Here is a 27,838-nt window from a genome sequence, read left to right as displayed (position 1 = left end):
AATATCACTTTGTAGTTCTATTTAGCTCTTGAGTGCATTGGATTTTGCAAATCACTGTTGAAATGAGTAAATAACGTAACATAACGACAATCGTGCAACACATAAAACAGACATTTATTACAAACATCACAATTCAAAAAAGTGAAAGATTCTTAATTCAATCATACTCTCTTATCTTTGGGAGCGCTGGAGATTTCAGTCTCTAACTGCTTAAGAAAGTTCACATTAAGCATCAGCAGCATTAGGACACTGATATGTGCATTAACCACACACGAAATTACCCAAAATCTCATTTAAGGATTGCCCTTTTAGTCTGATGGAATCAGTTATCACTCAATTGTGTCATTTTACCTAATGTAATTTGGCTTCATTTATTTCTAAATGGACTTTGCATTATACATCAATGTAAAATACTATAAAAAAAAAAAAAAAAATCAATCACAGGGTCTTGATTCATCAAGACATTTTGCAATCATATTCAGAATGTGGGGCAATCAAACCAAAACAGTTTCAAGTACAATCAAGTCTGATGGGAGCGGAATAATAATTGGTTTTCTGAGGCAGGCATGAACATAAAGAGGAAACAAAGTGGTTAAGACACTGGCGTTTCCTGTTGAGATTGTAACTTGGAATTTAAAAAAAAAAACATGAGGGACGTCACATATATATTTAACAAGTCTGAACAGACACACAATAAATCCTGACCAGAGCTTGAGGGGCGAGACTCAAAGACAGATCAGAATGTAATGGATGCATTTGTTCCATAATTTATCTGTTCCTGGAAAAGCATATTAAAAATTCCCAGAAGCCTTTAAACCTCCAGGTTCGCTCAACAACCCTCTGATTGGGGCCGTCTTGGAGTGCAACAGTGTAGTTTTCACTCTCTTCTTCCCTCCGGTTTTAAGGAAGGTCTACTCCATCTGTCAAATGTCCACGCTGCCGCATCCAATCCTGAGACAGCATCGTGATTCGATTGGTCAGGTTGATTTCTCGGACAGAGGGGACTGGACAGGATGGAAGCTTGAGGGGGGAAAGTCCACATCTAGGGTTGGTGGGCTGATGTCAGGACACGTGGGAAATGAGTCTGACTCGTGTCTGGATGTCTTGGCGACACAGTGGGCACGTTTCCAGCTGTAAGGCACACTCCATACAAATCCCACTGAAGACATCACACAAAGAAACAGAAGATGAGTTGAATTGTTCAGCACAAAGAGAAGATATAACAGTAATCAATAATAGGTTTAAATCTCCCATGACATCCCATCTTTAAAAGTAACCTTCAGCAAATCTCAAAATGAATATCCATCGTTCATTATAATATAATGTTGTGATTCCTAAAATCACTAATAGGATATTTTTCTAATTTGTTTTTACAACAGGAATTTTAAAAAGTCTTTGTAAAAGAGTTGTAAGCCATGAACCAATCCAACCAGCGAAGTAAATCGCAACATTTTGAAGCAAAAAAGTATTTAAAAATCAGACAAAAAGGAAAAAGGTATGGATAAGTGAGGGAATGAGGTAAAGAACTACAATCCAATGAAGCACTGCGAAAGACATAATAAAAAAAAAACGAATAAAAAATATTTTGCAGAATCATGAGTAATGTAGTTTTTCCACCAGGATTTATTTATAAAAATATGTTGAAATAATGTAGGCTGATAGCTTAAACAAAAAGCTAATAAACAAACCTTGTAGCACACAGTATGTCTGTCATTAACAGTTTTCAAGTTATCATTAAAAATCAATTCACCTAATGAAAATGAACATGATTTTTACTTAAGGTACCCCAACTGTTGCACTCTATAGGCTTCTTACGTCACAGTTAATGCTCAATAATTGGCTACCACCGAACAAAGGAAAATAACGCCAAATATTTATTAATACACTATCATATTTATCTTACTTCACTCATTTTGGCTTAAAGGAACACTCCACCGTCCACAGTTGATGCATACCTCTCTCGTCTCAGTGCGTGCACTCAATCGCTCTGGCGCGCGGTGACACTTTGATAGCACTTAAGGCTGATTTATACTTCTGCGTCGGACCTACGCCGGAGCATCTACGCTGTAGGCAACGTGTTGGTTTTAATTTACACTTCTGCGTCGTTGTCCGCGTTGACGTGCAATTACTCATGCAGAGGGAGCATGTGAAACCCAAGGGAGGGGTTCAAGCAGACCAATCACAGCGTTTGCGTCCGCATAGAATTGACGCGTAGAATTGTGCACGTCAGGGTACGCCGAAGAGTACGCGCGCTACACACAGCCTACGACGTAGATACGGCGTGAGTTCGACGCAGAAGTATAAATTGGGCTTTAGCTTAGCCCAGTTCATTCATTAGGGACCAAACAGAGATGAAGCTAGAAGGGACCAAACACCTCCACGTTTTCTCTATTTAAATACAGTTACACGAGTAGTTACACAACCAAGTATGGTGACACAAAAGAAAACGTGACGCTTTTCTAAGCGGGTAAAAATGATAACTATAATGTATGGCGGAATAGCACTTGGGAGCAGTAAAAAGTTGGTTCTAATGACAGAAGTGAGAGGGAGAGGGGGAGAGGATTTTTCAGGCGTGACTTTTTACTGCGCCGAGTCGAAGTGCTCCCAAGTGCTAAGTGCGCTAAGAAAAGCGTCATGTTTTATTTTGTGTCACCATACTTGGTCGTGTAACTACTCGTGTAACTACTCGTGTAACTGTATTTAAATAGGGAAAACGTGGAGGTGTTTGGTCGCTTCTAACTTCATCTCTGTTTGGTCCCTAATGAATGAACTGGGCTAAGCTAAGTGCTATCAAAGTGTCGCCGCGCGCCAGAGCGATTGAGTGCAGGTATGTATCAACTCGTCTTAGTTAAGGGAATAACATAGTTTAATATGAAAAAATGGTGGAGTGTTCCTTTAAAGGGGGGGCTTTTTTAGCTTAATTTACCTTAAATGAACAGCTTCGGAATCATTGGAATGGTTATATGACTTTTTTTCGGGTTGAATGGTGGCCGTCTCGCTTCCCCCTAGCGCCTGTGAGCGGAAAAACCACCCTTGCAACTTTGGGCTCAGCGTCAGGAAGTATCGCGTGATATCAGGTCTCGCGATGTAACGAGTTGCTTTACAGCACTGCACACATACATTTATATGCAAGCCTTCTGTGTATCATACACACCTCAGTGGGCATGGCGTTCGCCGGCTTCTTTGAAAACAAATGCACATGACCAGAGGGAGAAGATGGGAGGGGGGAGAGTCGCCAACGAGTTTTTACGACAGTGTTGTCAAATATCTATTCCGAAGCTGTAGGGGGAGCTCTATAGAGAAACCCGCGAGCAAAAAGTGAGAAAACAGCAAAGAAATTGCCAAAGCCGCATAGCGCCACTTTAAAGGAGAGCTCGGCAACTCTAGCGAACTCTAGTCACTTCTTCGCTGATTTTTCCTTTTGTTGTCGCATGTTTTCCCCACGAGCTCCCCCTACAGCTGTGGGGGGGCGTATATTTCACAACACGGTCGTAAAAAACTCACTTGCGGCGGCCTCCTCCCCCTCTCTACCGCTGCTCATGTGCGTTTGTTTTGATCGGAGCAAGCCAACTGTATCGTGTGGAGCTATGTCTACCGAGGTGGGTAATCTGGTAATACATCATACATGCCTGTGTGTTTATGTCGAATTGCCGTAAAGCAATTTGTGTTTCGCGCTCGTTCTCGTTCTCATTCTCGCTTCTCACAAGACTTCCAATTTCTATCTTGCCGGGATGGTAGTCCCCAAGTTGCAAGGTTGGTTTTCCGCCTGGGAACGCTGGGGGGAGTGGGGAAAGTCACCAATATCACCAGAACAGGTTGTTTAACCATCCAAATGATTTCTAGACAGTTTTATTAAGTTAAAAAAGTTACCAAGTTCTCCTTTAATGCAAGAGGACAAATATGTTCTAAATGTCTTAATTCTCATAGCAACAGTTAGTTTTATCTACTCCAATTCAGCCACGCAAATCAATCCGGCTTTCTTGAGCAAACTGTGAGCCTCCATCACATCCCTTTACCCATAAACCCAGTGGTGTAAACACTGATTCTATATGCTGAACTTTGTACCTGTGCAAACAGGGTCTCAGTTCAGTGTCGGCCATCTGGTCACAGCAGAGGGTGCAGCAGTTATCTCTGATGCTAACCTGCTTGAGCAAAGCCAGGCGCCTGTGTCTGAAATAAAAGACAGAGAACGAGCAATTTTATGTTGTCTTTGTTTGGCATGAACGAACGGTATGAGTCACCTGCTTTAGGTGATAACTAATGCATTATTCACATTTACATAACAATCATTGATAATTTGCCCTGTGTACAGAAATCTAATAAGCAGTGCAAACCTGGGCAGAATGATTTTCTCGTCTGATGCGAGCGAGGCAAACTCATTAAATGTGTTGAATTTGAAGGAGGGGGGATGGCGGAAGGGCTTGGCTCCAAAGTTGAACTCACACTGTTGGTAGGACATGAAACTGGCTGCAGCGAAAAAGCCAGACCTAAGACAAGGTAAAGCAAGTGTTCAAAAAGCTCCATAAACATTTGTTTTAAGTCTTGTGGTAAGGAAAATGAGTCTTGCTTACGTGGCAGAGGAGAACACCTGCTTCTCAGGAGGCAGCTGGTGTCCGTTTAGATAGAAAATCATCTGCTTCTTGCTGAGGTCCAGCAGGAAGCCAATGGCATCACCTAGAGATTCCAGAGAACACTGCTCACAAATCTTTGCAAACAACTTTTTTTTCTTAAAATGATGAAATAAAGTAAGTGTAAGAAACAATCAAATAATTGTGTTACAGGTGCTGAACAGGAAGCACCGCACAAACCTTCTTTCCAGCAGGGGTGGGAGTGAGGTTTACTGCGAGCGTTGTACCAGATCAGCTGCCTGCAGCCATCATACGCACACGAGTACTCATCATCTCCAATCCCATAACCCTCCTGTACAAACACACAATTATGATCTTCTCACTATAGTTTCTTTCTTCATTAATGTGGTACAGAACTATTATTTTGTTTTTAATATACCTATAAAAAGAAAATTGTATATAACAGGCCACTGGTCATTTTTTTTTATTATTTTTTTATGTCATTTTTGATCAAGCATCCTTGCTGAATTCATCCCAACAATGTGATCACAGATTTTTGAATGGTAGTGTATATTATGTTAAATTAAATATAATGCCATTACATTCTGAGCAAACCAAATAGGAATGTTCATATAAACACTGTACTCTTCATGTAAATATGAGAACATAAACCTAAGAATGAGAGAAATATCTAAACATAACCAGAAACGCACATGGTTAAGAAACTTGCTGTCCTTGGTTGCCCAGCCAATTTGCATGACGCCAGAGGTGATGACTGTGACCTCATAGTACCAAACCCCCGAATCCACACAGAACGTGCAGCGGACGCTCTCAAATGAAGACGCATCACAACGTGCCTAGAAAAAAAAAAAAAAAAGATTACTCACATTAGACAATCTAATCACAATTCATTACTTGTTTTTTATGGTTATAACTAGCTTCTTCCACAATAGGTGAACATGTTAAGACAGCGTTTACAGATCAAATCTTAAATCTTCCGATCTGCCCACAGACACATCAGGGCCAGGACAACAATATCAAACAGGTTTGATATTTAGGATTTTAAATCGGGATGATAACGACTATGATTACTTCCACAATAGCCAATGAGAGACAAGTCTACAAGGAGACGGAAGTGACCGAACTTTTGAAATGGTGATCGTGAAACAAGCAGCTGTACGGGTCCGGTGGACCACAGAGATGGAGAAATGGCTCGTTGAAATGTGTCAACAACACGACTGCCTTTATAAGGTCTCCTCATATAATTGTCTACAGCAAGTTGCCTCGACAAAGTATCCATTTTGTTTACATCCGCTTCTCCGTGAGGTGCTAAATCTGGCATGATAATCTTAAGAATATCTTGTAGTGTGTGTGATGTGCCACGATTTTCAAATCTTGTAGTGTGTGCATATTTGAGACTAGAAAAAAGAAAATCTGTGAAGATTCTCCTTATATGCGTGATGCAACCAGATTTCACAATCGGATAAGATTTAAAAACTCCTGTAGTCTGAGCCTGGCTTAAGAGAGAGTGTACAGTCAGCAGATTGTTATGCAAAAGCTCTATTTTTCTCTACAAAAGGGAGGCCTGGCAGAAGAAGTTTGAGAACCACTGTGTTAAGGCATGCTTAGAACTGGTACTAAGTGTACAAAAGAGGTTTTGTTTATAGAATGTCCTAACCTGAAGTGAAACTGTTCCTTAACAGGAAGACTGCAAAGAATTCATTACTCTACAACACCCCCCGTGCCCTGTGTGTACATTTAATTGGTTTTTATTTGCATTTTGGAAGAGCTCTAAATAAATGTATTTTAGCTACCAATCAGAGAGCAGTTTGTTCCATTCTGTTGAACACATCTTACAATCCATTTAGCAGAATGTTACCCACAATTACAATAATGGTTTGTCTCTCACCTCAAGTCCAGTAGGCGAGATCTTGAGATATTCGCTGACATCATTACTGTTCAGCATGGCATTGATGTTGTTTAAGTTGACCTTCTCATAGGTAAACTGGCGCCCCTCTTTGATAACTACAGGCCAAAGAGTAACCAAAGATAAAATTATCAGTGAGACACATCATACAAGGATATTAATATAATATTCGACTTAAATCTACAAAATCATCACAAAACACAAACAGTTAAGATAACGATTAATACTAATTGTGTTTTTTGCCATAGCAAGTGCACAGAATTCAGAAGGATATTTAAAAAATACTGAAAAGATTTTACATTCTGTGGAAAATATTTATTTGTTAAGTTCTTTTTAATTTAAAAAGTCTCAGTAAAAGCTACAAAACACCTAAAGTCCTGATTACCATTCAAAAAAAAAAAGTTATGCATGCCATTTGCAATGAAAGTTACTCACAGAGGTTATCAAGACTCCACTGGGCACAGAAGCCCACTTGACGCTTTAGATAGTCAGGATGATCTGACCAGGACTCCAGAACAGACAAACGTTTACTGATACATGATTCCGACACTGTTAACTTGTTCTCACCTGAGACAAAGACAGGTTCTCATTAAAGTACCTTTTTCCCCAAAAAAAGTCTGAACATTTTGAATTGACATCATACTTACTGGTTTGAGAGAACTTCTCTAAAGCGATGAGAGCAAACAGCATGACAGTGGGATGGGCCTCAGAACTCTAGAAGACCAATAAAACCACGTTAATGGCTTTAATACCAACATTAAACGCAAAACTATAGCATTAACATAAAATGAGTTAAGGTGATCTCCAAACTGGGATGAGGCACTGTTTAGATGAGCTTTAAAGGGACCATATTCTACACTTTTGAGCATTTACATTTTTACAAATAAATTAGTCCACTATTAATGTTAAAAGTTTCATAATGTACAGATTGTATGCAATTATACACTGTCATTCAAAAGTTTAGGGTCAGTATGATTTTTTTTATGTTTTTGAAAGAAGTATCTTATGCTCACCAAGGCTGCCTTCAATTGATCAAAAATGCAGTAAAAACAATAGCAATTTTGTGAAATATTATTACAATTTAAAATAACCATTTTCTATTTTAATATAATTTCAAATCTAATTTATCCCTGTGATTGCAAAGCTGCATTTTTAAGCATCATTCATCCAGTCTTCAGTGTCACATAATACTAAAGAAATCATTCTAATATGCTGATTTGATGCTCAAGAAACATTTATTATTATCAATCTTGAAAACACTTGTTCAGCATAATATTTTTGTGGAAACCCTAATGAATTTATTTTTCAAGATTCTTTTATGAATAGAAAGTCCAAAAGAACAGAACTTATTTATTTTACAGCATTATAAATGTCTTTACTGCCACTTTTGCGTACTTTCTGAATAAAAGTATTACTTTGCCTTACTGACCCCAAAGTTTTGAATGGTGGTGTATGTTAATGTGCTCACAGCTGTGAAATCTTAACCACACAGACTTCTAATTAACCTAATTTTGCAAATCTTTTCAGTGGACTGACAAGTAAGCTTTGCGTTGTGAATGTTACAGAATAAGTCTGTGAAAAACATTTAACTCAAAAGAAGAAAGAAAATCTAGTTTCCCATGATGTGACCCCTTTTATAACTACCCTGTTAGTCGGTATGTGTAATAAAACACTCAATTCTCTCACCAAACTCTCCAGTAAGTACTCCAGAGTTCCAGGGCTGAGGAGCGCAATGCTCGCTGGACCTGTAGAAAGTAACAAGATGAAGTACCACAGTATTAACCAAATGATTCCTTTGGGTAATGTGTTTGACCTTAAAAACAGAAGCACATGTCTTCAAACAGAGAACTGGACAGTGTGTGCATGTGTTTGTGTGCTGCAGCCTCAGCAGAGCTGTCAAATCACAGTCCTCTAAGGAAGCCTGCAGCATGCTCAGGCATGACAGGTCTTCACAGACTGCAAATGCAGCTCTTTAGCTTCAGAGGAATGCTAGTGCAAAGATGACGTAAAACAAGATGCAACAGATCTAGGATTCATTTTAAACAATCTTAAAATCTGGTCCCTTACATGAAATTGTTTGAAATGACTGGACATCAAATGTAGTGTGTGTGTGTGTGTGCATCTGCATGTCCCTCACCTGCCAGTTTCTCAGCCAGACAGCCCAGGACTGCTGTGGTGTTGCGGTGTTTGGCTGGGATGAGGGCATCCTGACGCGCCACAGCAGCACTCAGATTCAACATGTCCGACAACTTCTGCAGAGCATCCTGACAAAACAATTAACTCTTCATCAATGCTTGAATTTGCAAATAGGTCAGAATTTATTTATGTTTTTGAAAGAAGTCTCTTATGCACACCAAGGTTGAATTTTTTTGCATCAAAAATACAGAAAAAAAAGTAATATTGTGAAATATTATTTAAATTTAAAACAAAAAGTTTTTTTTTTACTTTAATATATTTTAAAATGTAATGTAAACATTTCTTATTATCAATATTGAAAACAGTTGTGCTGCTTAATATTTTTGTGGAAACCCTGATTTTTTTTCAGGATTGAAAAGAATAATATTTTCTGTCACTTTTGATCAATTTAATGCATCCTTGCAGAATAAAAGTATAAAAAAATCTTGATATAAAATCACAATATAGTTACTTCATAGATAATCTATTGAATTAATTACTTTACAATTTTTTATGATTTTTTTTACTTGGAAATTGATGGACTCCAAAAGAGGACATTTAATAAGGCAAAAGAGGACAATTAATAACAAATGATTGATACATTTGGCATCAGTACAAAAACAGGTGTAACATCATAAGACCTGCCTTAACGCGCAATTCTGTCTGAATTATAAACTGTAAACAGAATCTATCATAGTTTTTAATCTTGAGATCAACATAAAATGTGAAAAAGAAACATTTCAGAAGTATTTGCTGATGATATCAATATTAAAGAGGAAGGAGAGAGGAATTTTACTCAAAAGCAGCATAAACTCAAATACTAGGGAAATGTTGTGGTCCATTTTCAAAGTGCGAGCAAAAATAGAGTTGCATTACTGCCCATTAGTGAAAACAGAGATGGAAAAATAATATGGCAGTCAATGTTGTGATAATGCAGATGTGAACTCACTTTGGTGGGCAAAGGGCATTCATCCAGTAGAAGGGTTATTACGGCCGGTCCTAGTGGGTCATCCAGAGGAATTACCCTAATCAAAGACTGCACCACTTCCAACCAGCCATCATCTACAGTGTGAGAAACAGAGAGGGACAGAGACAAAAGGGGACGGTGAAGAACAAACAGAAGTTCGGTCTATGCGACATGCTTTGTGCATTACAGAGCCATTATTATGACTATACTTTCAAACAACATTGGAAGTTATTGTTTGACTGATATGTTTTTTTCCAGTGGCTAATGCCAACATCTTGAGAGCAGATGGTCTATGATGATGATGATGATGATGATGACCAAATGAGATAAATTGCAAAAATTACTACATATTATACTACACTAAAATGCTCTTCAAGGAGTTTTGATCTGAGTCTTAAAGCCCAGGGTAATGTTTCAACCTGTTTACTCCTGCATGAAGCTTTTAGCAGCCACCTGACGCCACAGTCTCAAACCACAACATGCAGGCTCAGCTCAGAGCAACAGATGCACAAAGAATAAAATCAACCGTCACAGAGGCTTTGGCAATGGCGCTAGAAAAGAAGCAAGCTGGCGACCTGTGATCACATGATCTTGCTCAATTTTGACCTCTGATTAGAGTCTGGTCCATATACAGACCCAAACAACCCCTCAGCATTACAGCAGTAAAGGTAACATCCATGAGTAATTAAAAAAGCTACAGAGTAAATTTGTATGCAAAAAGGGCAAGTAACGAAACAGCAGCGCACAGCTCTTGTAATCAAGCACAAGCAGTGTAGCGTATACTCATGATCATACACTGTCTTTGTTGTGAGGCTCTAAGGGACTCTAAAGTCTACAGCTGAGCCATGACCCATTAGGTCACTTCACACCCACCGTAACTTCAGCTAATGCAACAGAACAGAGAGACGGCATGACAATGGCAGCACAGGGCACGAGCCAAACTTCAAAAGCAGCCATCACTAATATACACAGAGCTTCCACAGCTTCCGCTGTTAGATTAACAGCCTAATAACTTAATCAGTAGCCAGAGGGTCACAACAAGCTGCACTTGTTCCCCTGATGGAAAGTAAACAAGCTGGGAACGAGGGAAGCAAGGTTTGGCTGGTTCACTTCGGCTAATAACTACACCGTTTCTCCACTGACAACCATTCAAATGTAGCTACTCATTCAACATTTCACATTTTAGCTTTTATATTTTAGTAGATGAAGTAGACATCGTTTAACAAGCAAGCAGAAAATAATGAAGTAGAAAGGACCAAAGATGGCACCATCTAGGTTGGTTAGTTTCAGGCATCCATCATTGAGATGAATAGGATTAGGAATGCTAACAGATTGTTCTCTTCGGGTATTTTAGGGGGGTTTTAGACATCACACATTGAATAGCTGCACAATCATAAAAAGACCACGCGTAAAGGCCCTAAAAGACGCATTTGAGGTGGATAACAATCCAGTCACCTCAGGAGGTGGTCAGGCTGCACGATTTGGAGGAAAAATATAATAATCGCCATTTTTCAGACAAAAATTGTGATTGCAATTTAAAAAGTGATTAAAAAAAAAAATCCAGGTTGTTTATAGGGCTGCACAATTTGGGCAAAATTGTGTGATTATATTTCAATATTACCATCAAATATATAATAAAAATATATTATCACATAAAAACAAACAAAATAAGAAATATTACTATTGTAATATATTTTACTGTAAAAAATATTAAAGAAAAAAAAACTATTTTACTGTACTGTAATACATTAATTACAATAACAATATTTATAGTATTTACACTTTACTCCTCCATCAACCCATATGCAATCTTGGTTGAGACAAATGGATGATATAAGGAGCATTAGCAAAATGTCGCTTTTATTAGCATATAGCATTAATAATATCAGAATTTAAGCCCACATGCAAATGCTTCAGCGTTTTAGGTGTCTTAGACTCACCTGTCTCTGCCATTTCATGCAGTGTGATCATGGAGTACGGTGGCTCTTGGTCACTGAAACCAAAAAAAATAACAAATACAAAAGTTAATTTAAAAAAAGTAGAGCAGCCTAATATATAAACTGTTTGCCAGTGTGCCTCACACCCTGGGTGCACAAGTGTGTAAGCATCTTATTTAGACCTTAGCTGCTCTAGACATTAGTTATGAAAGCCTAATGGTATAATGGGTGATTGTGCGACACATGACGGATTGCTATTGGAGGGCAGACCGCTGCTGCTTGTTTTGGCTTTAGGCTCTATGCATCCATTTTGCAGCCTGGGTCTGCAACAGTAAATCTAAGCAGCGATAGCAAAATCCCTTGAGGTGCTCCTGGAGGGAGCCCGGCACGATCAAAACACCACCAGAGACATTTAGGGAAAATAAATCTGCCTCTACTCTGCGGTGTATCACCAGTGTGGTTCATTCGTCAGTCATAAATCAGTGGTTAGTGGGTATTAGGGGTGATGTTTTCAAATAGCAAATGAGGACAAGGAAAAGATAGCTATGAGGGTGGTTGGAAAAAAAAGAAGAAAGTGTGAGAGAGAGTGAGAGAGGTCTAATGCCCCTAGCCATGGGTGTCTGACTGCTGTGAGATTGTTGTGTAATGGTCACACAGGGGTATGTTCTAATTAGACAAACACTGATTTGCTGCTCTGCACAGAACAGACCGCAATCCCCCCCCCCACACACGCACACCACACCCTTTTTGACTCAAAGCCAGATGAGAATACTTTTTGTGTGCAAAATAACGACTTTGTTCAACAATTTCTCCTCTTCCATGTCAGTCTCTAACGCTATTCACGTGAGCATCAAGACGCATGCATACGGTGTTGATGCAGGAGCCGGCCAATAATGAGTGTTTACAACGTGAACAGCCTCAGAGACTGACACGGAAGAGAAGAAATTGTCGAATAAAGTCGTTGTTTTTGTTTTTATTGTGCACAAAAAAATATTCTTGTCGCTTCTTAACAGAAAGCTCTTGGATTTCATCAAAAATATATTAGTTTGTGTTCCGAAGATGAACAAAGGTCTTATGTGTTTGGAACGACATGAGGGTGAGTCATTAATGACAGAATTTGTACACTGTTGAGTTCATAGTGTATAGATGCATAGTGTATCGTGCGTCATTTAGAATACAACTTGAATGAAGTAAAAACGTAGAAATAGATTCAAATATTGATCCTCAAAAGTCTGAAATTATAGAGATTTCTCACAGCCATATCATCCAGCCAGTTTAAGGTGCAAGCACGTAAAAAACGGCTGTCAAAGGATGTGGTTGAGCAGCCAAAATATATTCCAGCTGTGAAAAAGAAAAGTAAAAAAGAAAAAAAGAAATGAAATGAAAAGAAAAAAGAAAGCTGACACTCCCTCTTGTGTCCTTTAGAAAAAAAAAAAAAAAAGTCAAAACAGAAAGAAAAAATTGTGTAAAACTGTAATCTGAGATTCTCTACAGAGAGCGACCATACGCTATTAAGATAAGCAGGCAATAATGCAGGCCTTACAAATAAGACGGTAGGTTCAGAGACACCAAATCTGATGGCCGCATAGAACAACTTCTTGTCTAAAGTGAACATCCATCATTAGATAGCCGTAGGCCGGCTGTGTAGGAAGGTGCAAGAACATGTGACAAAGAGGAAGAGTGACTGGCGACTCTGACATCAAGCCAAATTGCTTAAAGAAACATGAAGAAGCGCTCTGTTATCTCAAGCTGCTGTCTTGGGCAATAATACATTAAGATTAAATGTGGTGCTGTGCGAACGAATGAATAAATAAATAATGGCATGTTCATTACGGAGCTCTGCCAGGCTTCTCGATAAGATCTGCAGATTTAAAGCTTCTTTATTATAAAAATTGAAGCTCTTGCAGACGTTGTTTCATCCCTGTGGTATACAATAATACTGGGAAAACAAGCCCACAATGCAAATGTATGTTCAATAGCAAGCCAATGCTTTTAGCCAAAGACGGAGTGACGTTATTGCTGACGTGCAAAAATGGGGAACTGAAATTGATATGACATACATGATTCATTCCTACCCAGAATTAATGACAAATCTGTGCAGATCTCCTCGTCATTAAAGGTTCACTCACTTGTCAACAAGAGTCCTGATGACGGCCAGCGTGTCCAGTACCAAACCGTCCACGTTTTGTTTTTTCCGCCGTGGCTCGTGCGGTCCTCGACCTCGCCGGGGCGGTCGAACTGGGTCCCTGGGCCGACTGCCTCTGGCCTCTGGGGGATCAGACACAGAGTTATCCACTCGCCTGAGCTGCCTGCGAGGGGCTGATCCCTCCTCCACATCACTGTCCTCTCTGCACACGCAGCTGTTCCCCATGGCTCCACCGGATGAGAGGCTGGGCCAAAACTGCACTGACTGCAGCTGTTCTACGGTGAGTCGTAGAACCCGCACGAGGCTCCTGCTGGCACAGAATGCAATCCAGGTGGCTACTATCATATCATTTGAAGGACTTTAGAGGGTGTCTTAGTACGGGTCGGGTAGACGTGTCGGTCATTGTGCTACTGCAGGCCATCAGCAGCCAGACGCAGACGTGCAGAGCTGATGGTGCAGTCAGCACGCATCCTAAAGTTTGGGAGGTTTTCACTCCTGAAAAAGATTATGCATCAAATTATTATCAGTGTGGACAGAAAACATGACCATGCAAAAAGAATGCTAAAAGGACCCACTAATATTCTTGTCAAAGTAAAACACTGAAACAGTGATGATAGCCACTAATCTAATGATGACATTATATATGTCATCTACACATATACATACATAGACATACATACATATATACATATGAAGAGTTCAGATGCAAAATCCTCTAAGTGCCATCTGAAATTTTCTTCTAGAATGATCATTTTTATAAAGCTTGTACGTTCAGTAATTTCACTTAAATGACAATTAATATGTAATTTGCATTGCCATTTAAGTGAAATTATTGAACTTAAATATACAAGCTTGATAAAAATGATCATTCAAGAAGAATATTTCAGATGGCACTTAGAGGCTTTTGCATCTGAACTCTTCATATATACATAGGCTACATATATATATATATATATATATATATATATATATATACACACACACATACATACATATATACACACACACATATATACATATATATATATACACATTCAGCATTTTGGTCAACATTTGTTAATTAAATGGGTCATTTTTATTATGATATTAATTATTAATATTATTTTATACTATTGGTGTAACTATGCCATTAATGATTATATTATTAGTTACAATAATATCCAGGGCTTGTCTAGCGAACAATGTTTTGCTGTAAGGTGAACAGCCTTAGTTAGCCAATAGTTTGTAAGTGTCTAGTACAGACAGAACAATTATCCCTGGTAATATCTAAAACCTAACCTGACTAATTTGATATTAACCAACATATACACAGATTACACAAGGTTATTGATAGAGTGTGTAATAATTACATTAAACAGCAGGCAGTACGTAATTAAACATTCATAAACTATACAAATATTCTTGCTAGGAAACGCGATTACAGCAGTTGTCAGTGTTAGCAGCGGCTAACTAACAGCTAGCACACCAAACAACTTTACGAAAACCTCTTTTAAACAAAACAATCCACTCACACATGAATGAACACTGACCAGTGTACACAGTCACTGTCATTTACAACTTCGCTGAAAGCTTATAAACAGCACGCAGTCATTTCAGTAAATTAGCGTCAATAAACTTGAGTCTCTGGCTGCGTCTCAAACTCTAACGTTAGTGAGCTGCCTCCGTAGGCAGCATTTAAAGGGACAGTTCGTCTATAAATAAAATATCTGCCATTGAGGTTTTAATCCCTATATTACTCTCTTTCTTCCATTAAACACAAAAAAATAGATGTAAGGCAGATGGTTTGAGACAGACAGCGCAAGTCACCATGTCACGTTACTTACATTGTGAATTTTCATATAATGAAAGTAAATGGTGACTCAGGTAGTCATTCTGTCTCCTTATCCACATTCTGATTTTTAAACCGCACATGCCTATGCCCAAATGTTACTAACGTAAATATAATTCCAACAATGCTGTCTAGACAGTCAACTCACTCGGTCTTCTTGAAAACAGCCTTTTTCATCATGTCAGAAATGAACGTTAGCAACCATACAACTAGCCACACCTCCAAACAGATGAACAAAACATCAGTTTAAAGCTTCCTTTGACTTGGCACATACACTAACACGTATTTTATCATCAAACAATGTAAATATTCCAGAGACAAGTATTTACTCACCCGGTAAAGCGGAGAATTTTCGGTAAATGCAGCAGCACTGATCCGTAGGCCGAACACAAAGACTACACGGGAAGTGTGTGTGTGTGTGTGTGTGTGTGTGTGTGTGTGTGTGTGTGTGCTTTACTTCTCAGTAAAGAAGTAAATGATTCGTACTCTCATACACAGCCACTTCAACAATCAACAATTTGTCGACCCACAAACAAAGACAGATCCAGCCAGTGTTTGATACTGAAAGTAACCGTTAGACTGAGAACTGAAAGCATTGACTGACTGGAATCAGTGTTAGATAAATAGCTAGAGGATCAATGAGCGCTCTGTGTGTAGTGTCAGTGATGGGAAGTCAGACTCATTTCCGCGAAATGGTTCTTTTGAACAGTTCATTTTAGAGAACCGGTTCAAAAAGTGATTCCGCTGTTCTTTACGTCAGTATAATTGCGTCATCATGTGGTCGTGTTGTCATACAGACAGAATGATGTTTATCTGTTTTTGTAAGTGTTGTCACCATAGTCAGACTGTAAACAGAAATCACATGTTGCTCTTTAGTGCGTTTTCCCATTATTGTAAGCGAATCAGTTGTGTCCACATTCCCTTTGTTGTAGCCATGATTCAAATCATGAAAACAAAGTAATTTAGAATCTAACCTGCCTTCCGTTACAATAAACAGTAGGGTAATACATGTCGTTTGCATTAATTCGCCGAAAATGTTTTTCAATGTTTTAATAAAATGCTATTTATTTAATAACATGTTGATATGTTGACAAACCTTTTAACATGCTATTACATTGACGTGTCTCTTTTCAGTTCATTCGTTCTCTCGGCTCTTTTCCGAAAGATCCGTTCCGACCAATTCATGAATAATCGTTCAACTCAGTTTAGTGAATCGGTTCACTTGGTTCATTAAAAAGATGTGATTCAAAAGACCGATTCTTCGTGTGTGTCGTCGCATATCTCCAGCACATGATGCTGAATCCAACCCCTCCTAGCAACCAGTAAAACAAACCAAATTCTGCTCAAGAGATAGCGTTGTGTAAACAAAATTCCAGTTATAAATCAAATGCTGTGTGTAACATGTATTTTTGTCATCTTTGTTAGGCTATCCAGTGCCGCATTTATTATATCGATAAAATAAAAATTGAACTGATGTAGTAAATCAACAGATATGTTGCAACTCAAAAAAACTATTCAAGCTGGTTCAACACAAAGAAACAAAAATCTGCAAGCAAACAGACATCTTAAAGACATGTTTACTGGCATCTACAATACTGACACTTTTGCTTTTTTCTACTGTATTAATTAATTGGACAGGCAAAATAAAATTCGAAGACAACTGGAAAAACATTGACAATTTCATAAAATTGACAGGTTTAAACATATGTATAACATTTAAAGCATTCAGTTATTTTCCCCTTTATTAAAAACTTTCAAAGTAAAAGGAAATTATTTGTACTTTTTTTAACTGTTTAAAATTATGTACACTCAAATAGTAATAAAATGACAATTGATTCTCGAAAGCAAAACGTTCCCATGAAAACTACATTTCCCATTAGTTAAAGTTGTTCCTGCGTAGGAACTATGCGCCCGTGGCAGTTGTTGCTGAGGGGATGCTTTAACCAGGACACAAAACCGGACTAGGTAAATATCTGATACCGTTTCCTTCTTAAAATAATTATTTATTCCTTGTCTCTTCTTTGATTTCGGTCATTATTTGTCTGCCGTATAAAACAAACCGACTTTAGCGTTATATAATGTGTGTTAAACGAATAGCTGTATAACTATCACTGCTTGCTGATCCAGTAGTGAGTGCGATCAAAACCTTGCACGCTCGACTTCAGATCAATATTAGGCCCTGAAGCTGCGGTGGTGTCTCATTAAAAGAATATTGCAGTGTTCCTTGCATGTATTCAAAATAAAGTAACCGTACTAAGTCATTGACCTTTCTAACCCAAACTGCATTATATGTGTCGTTTTTATTTTGTTTTGATGTTAATTTTTATTACAATACTACTTGATACGTGATGTGTTTTTTTTGTTTTTATTATCATGCACATTCCACGCTGACAGTGGAAGTGTTGATAAACCATGGTTTGAGTTAGATTAATATTTAAGATTAATAATAGAGTAATATATATATATATATATATATTTTGTTCTCTGTGTGTTCCTAGCACCATTTCTATGGTGTATATGCATAATACTGGCTATCATACTGGCACTTTAAAATCGTTTTAATAGCACAAAATCAAAGAAATAGGTTCGTCTGGTTCTGGAATTTAATACTTTCAGTGTTCAAATCCAGCACTAGGGGGCAGTATTTACCTTTTCGTGCAGAATCTGTCATCATTGCTCAGACCAAAATCCATTTAATAGACCCGGAGCATAAATTATATTGTGCTTCACATTTCAAATGAATATTTAAATGCATTAGTTCTGCATAAATTTATGATGTGTGCAATGATTTTTTTTTTCTTATTACCATAATTTTTTATCCTCTGTCTCTGAATCTCGGAACAGAATCTCCTGCTGATGACTTCATGAACTACCTACAGTTTTTATCGTGATTAAATAAACAGCATTTTGGTGAGTTTTGATGGATGAAATATATTGATAAATGTGGTGATCAATACATAAATAACTCAACTCGTGGTGTGTAGGTTCTGCCATGGCAGATGGTGTGGACCTCAGCCGAAAGTTTGTGTCAGAGTCTGAACTAGACGAGCTAAGGAAAAAAAGACAGGAAGAATGGGAGAAGGTCCGCAAGCCAGATGACCCGGAGGGTGAGACGTTCACTTCGTCAGCACCAATCAGACAAATTAACAAGAGGCTTCGAGGAGTTGTTCACTTTCAAATACAAATTTCCTGATAATTTCCTGACCCCCATGTCATCCAAGATGTCTTTCTTTCTTCAGTCGAAAAGAAATTAAGGTTTTTGGGGAAAATATTCCAGGATTTAGCTCCATATAATGGACTTCAATGGTAACCAACGGTTTGAAGGTTCAAATGTCAGTCTCAATGCAGATTCAAAGGCTCGACACGATCCCAGTCGGGAAATAAGAGTCTTATCTAGCGAAACGATCGGTCATTTAAAAAAAAAAAATATATATATATATATATACTTTTTAACCACAAATGCCCGTCTTATACCATCTCTGAGATACGCCACGCATTATGTTGGAAAGGTCATGCGTGACATCGTCAAACATCCAGGATATGCACACGTAAGGACCATTTTAAAAAATAAACTGATGCAAATACATATAAATATGTGTCATTCAACATACAATAACTTTGAACAGTCGTCCTACTCCAAACTTGTAAACACTGGGTCGGTACTTCCGACTACGTCACGCGTGACCTTTCCAACGTGATGGCGTAATGCGTGGCACATCTCAGAGATGGTACAAGACGGGCATTTGTGGTTAAAAAGTATATAATTATTTTTTTTTTTTAAGAAAATGACCGATCGTTTCGCTAGATAAGACCCTTATTTCCCGGCTGGGATCGTGTCGAGCCTTTGGACCTTCAAACCGCTGGTTGCCATTGAAGTCCATTATATGGAGGAAAATCCTGGAATGTTTTCCTCAAAAACCTTAATTCAGGACATTTCTATATGAAAGTGAACAACTCCTTTAATGATAGGCATTAATTCTCCCAGACGCATTTGCAAGTTTTGACTGTTCATTCTCACTGCACCACAGAGGCTCCTGAGGAGGCGTACGACCCTCGATCTCTCTTCGAAAGGCTACAAGAGCAGAAAGACAAGAAACAGGAAGAATATGAGGAGCAGTTCAAATTCAGTAAGCGCTCATGCTGCTTTCCTCCCATTCACATCATCCCTTTATTTCTGTCAAAAACAGATCTTTCAGACGACACGCGTCGCACGGTCTCAGGTGGCTTGCCTCTCCCATCTATATTTGACCTCATTTTGGGGTTTATCCGTCACCGTTTGTGCAAAAACATGCGTGTGCTTGCATACGTGTGTGTTTGAGCATGTCGGTGGGTGTCTATGAGTGTGAACAGATGGGAGTGATGGAGATCAAGAGCAGGTCTGTTCTTGCGGGTGCTGATGGGAGACTGGCATGATCTTAGCATCTCGGCTTCATCTCCGTATCCCTGGTGACAAACCCACTCTCGGTCTCCCTAGCGACCATCGCTGCTCCTATTGCCGTTTTTCCAAGGGTGTTCTTGATCTGCTAGCATGGTGGTCATATTCACAGACAATAGAACTGTTCATGATTGAGAAAAAATATCATTTTCATGACGCTCGGTTCCTCAAAAAGAACCGTTCATGGAGTCTTTTTAATTCTATTGTTGTTTCTCCACAGAGAACATGGTTAAAGGCCTGGATGAAGACGAGTCCAGCTTTCTCGACGAAGTCTCTCGGAAGCAGTCTCTAATAGAGAAACACAGACGGGACGAGGAAGCTAAAGAGATAAAAGAATACAGGATATCCTTTTGCACCTTAAAGCACATACAATATTACTGTCATGCGCTCTTGAAAAAAATTGACAGGGAGTTTTGCTTTCTGCCTGAGTCTGTCTCTATGTTCACCTTCGTTAAGCTGATGTTAGAAGCTTCAGCTGTCAAGCGCAATGATGGCTGGCTGGTGAAAAGTAAAAAAGACTTCTTGTACCTTGTTAGTGTGTATGTTCTCAAACGAGACAGCCCCAAGAGGAACCCGACGCACTGACAGAAATCCATGCTGGCTTGGCAAATGGATTAGAGGTTTGGAAAACAGACAGTCTCCGTGTGTTTAGTTTTAAGCAGTTAACTTTGTTTTACAGATGGACATTTTTGGATACCTTGTCTTGCAAAACCTTTCACATAAAGAACTTTTACTTGATACAGAAATAGAAATACTTTTCAAAATTCATACGGAACGGTCGCTAATTTATAATTTCGAGAAGAGGTCTGAAATCAAACTTCTTTTACTTGACAAAGCGTCTAAAAATAGACCAGACGCTGAAAAAGTAGCGAAATGCGCCATAAACAGGCGTAATTTTCACCACCTTTTGCCAGCGCCGATATTGTTCCCACCACTTTTTGAAACATCTCGCGGAACGGATGTAATTAATATGTAATTAATACAAATGAAACATCTCCAGTTGATTAGCAATTCGTTCATTTGTGTAAAATAAGATGCGATCTGGTGCACACTGAGTGCTCGTTGTAGCTGTTATCAGTGATTTCTGATATTCTGAAATACGCACTCCTGTCCCACCCACTTTTTAAAGCAAAGTTGCCACTGGTTGTAAAGACCTGTTCACACTAAGAATGAAAACTATATTAGCGTCCACACAAACACACGATAGCTGTCTGTTTATTATGAGCGTGCGCTGCAGTTTTATAATCTCTCACTTTAAATTCTCGAGCTCTTTAAAGTCGGCACGAAACGGAAGTTGCGTTTGTCTTTTCTTTCCTAGTGTGACACATATCCAAGATCTTCTCAAACAAGAAAAAATGTAGGGTGGGACTTGATTTTGTCCAACAGGAACTGATTAAATCTTTGTGGTTAACTATTGCTGCGATTTCATGTGAGTGACGGTCTTGTGGTCTTAACAATGGCTGTCGCGTGCGCATGTCTGTTAAATCTTTGAGACTCTAGGGTCGCGGCGGTGTCCCATTAGTCATTTTAGGTTTCAGAAGGGTGTTCGTGAGCACCCCTATGTGCACTTTTGCCGAGACCGAGCTCTGCAGCAGACTTCTTTAACAAATACTGCAATATTCCATAAAAATATCATTCTAAATTGCCGTTCACACAGGACAATAACTATAAAGTTTTAATAGTTGTTTGAATCTATCTATGAGAATAGGGAAGTCCACTCTTAAGGTCAAAGAAGAACCATAATTGGAACCAATTTCAGAACGATTTTTCCAACTGATGAACGATAAAACAATGACAGCCAATCAGAATCCACCCGACGTTAACGAGCTCGAGCGTGGTGTACTGTATACGGTAGGGTGTGTTTGTTTGGGTCTCGACTTCAAATATCAAGTGTTTCTCAGAAATCACTTACTGCACCTTTTAATAGTCATAGTCTTTGGTTTGAAGTTTGAACAAGTCCTAAGGTCAAAGATGTCCATCTAGTGAATGTTTACATAAAAAGAAGTCAAGTCCGTTTTTTCAGTTTCCCGCATCCAGCAGTGGAATGGGAGTTTTATCTCTTCAGCGCCACAGAAAGAAAACATTTTACCAGCAGGGTATCCCAGAAATGAAGGTTAACTTACCGTCATATATACCCTGAACTCTCGGTTGGTTAACCCAAAGCTTGCTCACTCGAGGTATACAGGTTCCAAAAACATTTTGTATAACTTAAATTTAAACACATTTTCAATTTTCAATTTTTTTTTTTTTTGATGATTAAAAATCACATAAACTAAATGGTCCATTCCCTTGTTCCATTAAGATTTACACTAAATGTTTTTTTGTTTTTTTTTACTAATTTAAAATTCTTAAATCATAATATGAATAATATGTAATGATTATTCAATTCAATTAGATGGAAGTTTACTATTAATTGAAATGCTTAAATCTTTAAAAAAAGGTTCAAAAATGTTTTTTGAGTGTACAAACGTACAATGACTCCCGAACAAACGACTCTTTTGAGCTGTTTCTTTGAATGAACAGATAGAAAATGGTTTGAATCATTTTAAATGAATCCTATGCAGGGCTGAATCATGTTTTGTGTGTGTGTGTGTGTGTGTGTGTGTGTGTGTGTGTGTGTGTGTGTGTGTGTGTGTGTGTGTGTGTGTGTGTGTGTGTGTGTGTGTGTTTGGTGTGTAACAATGAATTATGAATTACAGCAGATTGTTCCACATTAGCACAATTTTGTTGCGTTAATCTATCGAAATCAAAGGTCATGCTTTTATCCAAATCATATATCATACAATTGATTTCTCATCATGTAACATCTAATACGATCAGCTTTTCTCTTCTGCCAATCAGGTATGCCTGTAGATAGAAGGTTGGAGGATGCGTTGTCGTGGCAACTGAAACCTTTCTCGGGGCTTGATAACTGCATCTAAAAGCACTGCTGAGAACCATGATCTGTAGAATAATACAGTAATGTGCCCTAATTCTACTGAATGTGCCTCCTGTGGAGGCACCAAATTATCTTACCTGTAAGTGTGTCAACTTTTTAGGCCATCTGTATGCACTAAGCGAAAAAAGGAAGTAGGTTTGATTGACGTGGTGGCTTCTGTGGTGACTCTTTTGAGCGGTTGCCCTCTTTATCCTAGCTTCCTCGTCTGTCTGTGGGTTTAGTTCTGTTTGTGTGCTGTTAAAGTGGAGCTCTCCAAGAAGTTCATGAGAACGTTTCAGTATAAAATGAAAAACTGCATTTGTCTAGTGGCTTACCACAATAGCAGGGTCGGAAAGTACGGTTGTCACATTGCTGTGAAGTTTTCTCACAGTTTAATTACACCTAAGTGCATGTCAGTGATTTTACCTTAACTAGTGAACCTCACAGCGCTATGCAGAAGCTGGCAGCCACCGATAGCCAGAAGAAGGAGCCAGAGAAAAAGGCAGGACCCAAACCCTCAGAGACCCACAGAACTAGTCACCTGTCTCAGGCCCACCTGCTGGCTGGGGCAGTGAAACGACGCAGGTACCTCAACATCTATTCAGTTATTATATTTAGGCCTGGTTTCACTGACAGGGCTTAGATTAAGCCAGGACTAGGCCTTAGTTAAAGCTGCAGTCCGTAGTTTTTCCTCTTTGTCGCCATCTCTGTTCGAAATCTGCAATTGCAGTTATTCGCGGAATTATCAACTTTACGTGGGTTGTGCGTCAGCGCAGCGCGGATGAATCCAATTTTTTGAGGAGAATGTGCGGCTGTCAGTCACCGCGCCTGTGTGGATACTGTCATTCGGAATCACAGATGACCAACATAAAAATTTTCACCGGGAAATGTCATCTGAACAAGTAAATAACATCCACTTTTGTTCTGACCAAGTAAGGGGAAAAAAGCATTGCAGTAAATCACACTGATTAAATCTAACAATCGCTTATCATATCATGTCAAACCGTGCAAATTAGACTGCACGAAATTGTTAATCAGCATTGCGTGACTACATTTGTGTATTAGGGCTACCTGTAGTTCAGTTTCCATTTCTGTACAGTCTAATTTCTAATTGTCGTACCAACAAATTAATGTTCCTTAGAACTGGTACTCTTTGAAACACACGTATCTGTAATTAGATGCATATTTATTCGCATGAGCCTGGTTGCAGTCTCTTTTTTTGCATTTTACAACGAGTGAATCTCCAGTTGTCACTGGTGATTGTCGTTTGAACCTTTCTGCCATCAAATTGATGTTTAATTATATCAAGTGCTGTGAGAAAAGGCTATAAATCTCCACCTCCAATATCCTCACACTCATAGCCTACTAGCCAGGACACCTCCTTTATGTGTACATATGTGACGTAATGACGCAAAGACGTGCTCGAATTTCCCGCGGAAATCCACCAGTACCACTGGAATTAAAAACATTATTAAAAGCTTACCGTTTTGAATCGAGCTAAGGCAAGCAGAGAGTTTTGAACACTTGCTGGTTATGTACTTGCTCAAATTTATTTTGGATCATTTTTAACCCAAAAAATTTACGGACTGGAGCTTTAAATTAGAACATTTAAGTAGCTTTTGTAAAACTACCTTAGAAAAAAAACATTACTGGTGCGCATCTTGAGACAAAACAATGACATTGACAAATTTTAATATAAGTCAGTGTAAGTTGCTTTCAGTTTAAATGGCTCAAACATACATTTTAGTCTAGGACTATAGGCTTAAGCTTTGTCTGTGAAATAGAGCATTAATGTATTTTAAACATGTAGAAATCTGAGACTGCATATTCTTTATGTATAATGATTTGTGATTCATTTTTGTCTTTGTACAGCTCATCTCAGTCCTCAGAAGGGAGTAAAAAGCAGAAAGTAGAGGAGACGGTAGCCGGCAATGGCAGTCAGACAGGTGAGCTTTGTAGTGTAATGCTGCCTTCACTTAATGTAATTATGTTAAGTGATTTTCAGATCATTATTGGATCTGTAATAATGTGGCACACTGTTTTAATTGCTTTAAAAAAAATGCACCGAAACATTATAGCGGATATATTTTTTTAAATGTTTTTAGAAGTTTAATACTTTAAACTTAAAAGTGCTGTCTTTTATGGCAGAAAATAATTTTGATGACTGTTAAAAAACAACATGTACATCACTGAACACTAGTTTTAAGTCAGTTTTTAGGAAATTACACTTTTATTCAGCAATGATGCATTAAATCGGACAAAAGCAACAGTAAAGACTTTGTTCTATTTATTAAAAATTCCTAGAAAAAAAATTATCTTAGTTTTCACAAAAATATTTAGCAGCAAAACAGTTTTCAACATTGATAATAATAAGAAATGTTGTTCACACTTTAGTTTAGGGTCCAATTCTCACTATTAACTAAATATTAAAGGGTTAGTTCACCCAAAAATGAAAATTCTGTCAGTAATTACTCACCCTCATGTTGTTCCAACCCCGTAAGACCTTCGTTCATCTTCGGAACACAAATTAAGATATTTTTGATTAAATCTGAGAGTTGTCTAACTCCTCCATAAGCTTCTAAGGGACTGAAACTTGCTGGCCCAGAAAAGTTATTAAAGAGATCGTTAATATAGTCCAAGTGACTCCAGTGGCTCAATCTTAAGTATATCAAGCGACGAGAATACTTTTTGTGCGCAAAAACAAACAAAAATAACGACTTTATTCCACTTTTCATTTCCTTCTCTCTGGGCCTCGTAGTGTTTTTGCGCTGCGCGTCTGTGTTGCACGTCAACACGCATCACACACATGACCAGCTTCGGCCAATTGTGAGCCTACGTGGTGACGTGTAACACAGACGCGCTACGCAAAAACACTACGCGAACCAACTAGAGGCCCAGAGAGAAGGAAATGAATAGTGGAGTAAAGTCGTTATTTTTCTTTGTTTTTGCGCACAAAAAGTATTCTCATCGCTTGATATACTTAAGATTGAGCCACTGGAGTCACTTGGACTATATTAACGATCTCTTTAATAACTTTTCTGGGCCAGCAAGTTTCGGTCACCTAGCAGCCTATGGAGGAGTGAGACAACTCTCAGATTTCATAAAAAATATCTTAATTTGTGTTCCGAAGATGAACGAAGGTCTTGCGTGGTTGGAACAACATGAGGGTGAGTAATTACTGACAGAATTTTCATTTTTGGGTGAACTATCCCTTTAACTATGACCTTTGCCTCAATAAACTCATTACTAGTTATTAATAGTTAGTAAGGTAGTATAGTTTAGGTATTGGTTAGGATTAAGGGATTTAGAATATGGTCGTGCAAAATAAGGCATTAATATGTGCTTTATAAGTACTAATAAACAGCCAATATCCTGGTAATATGCAGGCTAATAAGCGACTAGTTAATAGTGAGAATCGGACCCTAAACTAAAGTGTTACAAAAACGTTTCTTGAGCACCAAATCAGCATATTAAAATGATTTCTGAAGGATCATGTGTTCATGTAAACTGGAGTAATGATGCTGAAAATTCAGCTTTACCATCACATGAATATATTTAAAATATATTAAAATATAATTTTTAATTGGAATAATATTTCACAATAGACATTCATTGTAAGTGCATTTGCACAAAAAATTCTGTGGCATTCGACAGCGCTTGTATTTTACCTGGAATATATTTTTTAAATAATGTAAATGTAAGCGTTTTGTAATATTTACTGCTAGAAATCAGGAGAAACGGCACATTGATTCACCTTCCCGTATTAACCTGCCACGTCAGATGTCAGATGCATCAGAGAATGCATGCGCTCTATGTGCGTGTATTGTTTTGTGTTCTCAGAGCAGGAGGCGGTCGAGCCCAAATCCCCCGGCTTGGACGTGATCCGCTCGGGCATTCTCCACCTGCCCTCCGCCGCTGTATGCGTGGGCATCCTGCCAGGGCTCGGCGCTTACTCCGGCAGCAGCGATTCCGAGTCCAGCAGCGACAGCGAAGGTAGCGAGATTGAGATTGGCTCTCCCATAAAACGCCACAGGCTCTTCAGATAGACACACTGACAGAACACACTCACTCACTATCACCTGTGCTGGGTTGCCGCCCCCTTGCCTTCTCAGCGGCGTGATTTAGCTAGATCGTCTAAAACGATTTAGCTCTAGGTGTTGGATAAGGCTGTTTAGTACACTTGCTTGACGTTTATTAAAGGCTGTAATGTTAACTTCTATTGTGGTTGTTGATGTCTTGTGCTTTCAAAACATGACACTTCCCCCATCCTCCTCATATTACGTTCTATACAGTTTAAACCCCTGGCAGCTTAACCTGGTGACGCACCTTCCCATCTACCCACCCTTGCGGTTTCTGCAGAGCTCTAGTGGACAAGGGGACACTGACAGCTGTGGATCAAGAAGACATGAAACATTTAGTCCAAATCTCTGACCATCACAGGACAAAGCAGACATATTACGGGCTTGTTTGAAGATGTTTAAAAGTCCTGGTTGAATTTTACATTTGTTTGATGTTTCTTTTATTTTTTAAGACAAAATGCTGCAATGCTAAGAATGCTGGAATTTCAAGAACTGTGCCCTATAAGGACATGAATCTGTGTTTGACTGTTCACTGGGAAATAACCAGCGATGACAGAATGGAAAATAAATGTGTTTCTCACGTTTTTGGGCTTTTTTCTCTTTTTTTTTATCATCAACATAAAACCGCATTCGCGACCCATTTTAGTTCTGTAATAATGGGAGTTTCTGAGTGAAACTGAATATTCAGTGAGGAAAAATTAATGGATTGTGAAAAATTTCCATATAAGAATTGAGCCAGACGTGAATGCATTTGTAGTTAATTTTGGAGAATTACTCCCGCTTGAAATGCTGTGAGACGCTTTTTAGGAGGCTTTTTGAGGGTGAAGGTTAATTTCGCAATAAAGTAAAATTAATCTTT

General features: G+C 38.6%; 2 protein-coding genes across 7 annotated transcripts; one reads left to right on the top strand and one right to left on the bottom strand.

Moving 5' to 3' along the window:
• Positions 1-93: 93 nt before the first annotated feature.
• rspry1 (ring finger and SPRY domain containing 1) lies at positions 94-16,273 on the bottom strand. 5 transcript variants are annotated; one of them, XM_081372682.1, is made up of 15 exons: positions 15,882-16,273; positions 13,704-14,215; positions 11,578-11,630; positions 9,620-9,732; positions 8,633-8,759; positions 8,182-8,240; positions 7,143-7,209; positions 6,931-7,062; positions 6,478-6,593; positions 5,282-5,425; positions 4,809-4,920; positions 4,572-4,674; positions 4,335-4,487; positions 4,066-4,170; positions 94-1,159 (listed from the first exon to the last, which is right to left on the bottom strand). In XM_081372682.1, the coding sequence occupies exons 2-15, from the start codon at positions 14,063-14,065 to the stop codon at positions 1,063-1,065; spliced, it is 1,743 nt and encodes a 580-aa protein (XP_081228808.1). In that variant the 5' UTR covers positions 14,066-14,215; positions 15,882-16,273; the 3' UTR covers positions 94-1,062. The 5 variants fall into 5 exon arrangements, with proteins under 5 accessions (XP_081228808.1, XP_081228810.1, XP_081228811.1 ...); XM_081372684.1 differs by lacking the exon at positions 15,882-16,273 and adding an exon at positions 15,697-15,731; XM_081372685.1 differs by lacking the exon at positions 15,882-16,273 and adding an exon at positions 15,544-15,728.
• A 1,200-nt stretch (positions 16,274-17,473) lies between these two features.
• Positions 17,474-27,563, top strand: psme3ip1 (proteasome activator subunit 3 interacting protein 1). 2 transcript variants are annotated; one of them, XM_081372308.1, is made up of 9 exons: positions 17,474-17,513; positions 18,393-18,458; positions 18,533-18,655; positions 19,577-19,675; positions 20,204-20,326; positions 23,347-23,485; positions 24,773-24,846; positions 26,741-26,893; positions 27,193-27,563. In XM_081372308.1, exons 3-9 carry the CDS (start codon positions 18,541-18,543, stop codon positions 27,195-27,197), a joined length of 708 nt encoding a protein of 235 aa, XP_081228434.1. In that variant the 5' UTR covers positions 17,474-17,513; positions 18,393-18,458; positions 18,533-18,540; the 3' UTR covers positions 27,198-27,563. The 2 variants fall into 2 exon arrangements, with proteins under 2 accessions (XP_081228434.1, XP_081228433.1); XM_081372307.1 differs by lacking the exon at positions 27,193-27,563 and having other exon boundaries at positions 26,741-27,086.
• Positions 27,564-27,838: the final 275 nt, after the last annotated feature.

This window comes from Scardinius erythrophthalmus, assembly GCF_964197995.2.
Source record: "Scardinius erythrophthalmus genome assembly, chromosome: 8".
NCBI lineage: Eukaryota > Metazoa > Chordata > Actinopteri > Cypriniformes > Leuciscidae > Scardinius > Scardinius erythrophthalmus.
This window is presented reverse-complemented; position numbering and strand designations above follow the sequence as displayed.

Excerpts from the sequence above, each read along its gene's own strand:
- rspry1 (XM_081372682.1), bottom strand. The coding sequence starts at position 14,065 with ATGATAGTAGCCACCTGGATTGCATTCTGTGCCAGCAGGAGCCTCGTG. Across the intron at positions 9,733-11,577 it reads GCATGAAATGGCAGAGACAG|ATGATGGCTGGTTGGAAGTG; the intron begins GTGAGTCTAAGA and ends CTCACACTGTAG. Across the intron at positions 4,488-4,571 it reads CAGGTGTTCTCCTCTGCCAC|GTCTGGCTTTTTCGCTGCAG; the intron begins GTAAGCAAGACT and ends ACCTTGTCTTAG.
- psme3ip1 (XM_081372307.1), top strand. The coding sequence starts at position 18,541 with ATGGCAGATGGTGTGGACCTCAGCCGAAAGTTTGTGTCAGAGTCTGAA. Across the intron at positions 20,327-23,346 it reads AGAGATAAAAGAATACAGGA|GCGCTATGCAGAAGCTGGCA; the intron begins TATCCTTTTGCA and ends GTGAACCTCACA. Across the intron at positions 23,486-24,772 it reads GGGGCAGTGAAACGACGCAG|CTCATCTCAGTCCTCAGAAG; the intron begins GTACCTCAACAT and ends GTCTTTGTACAG.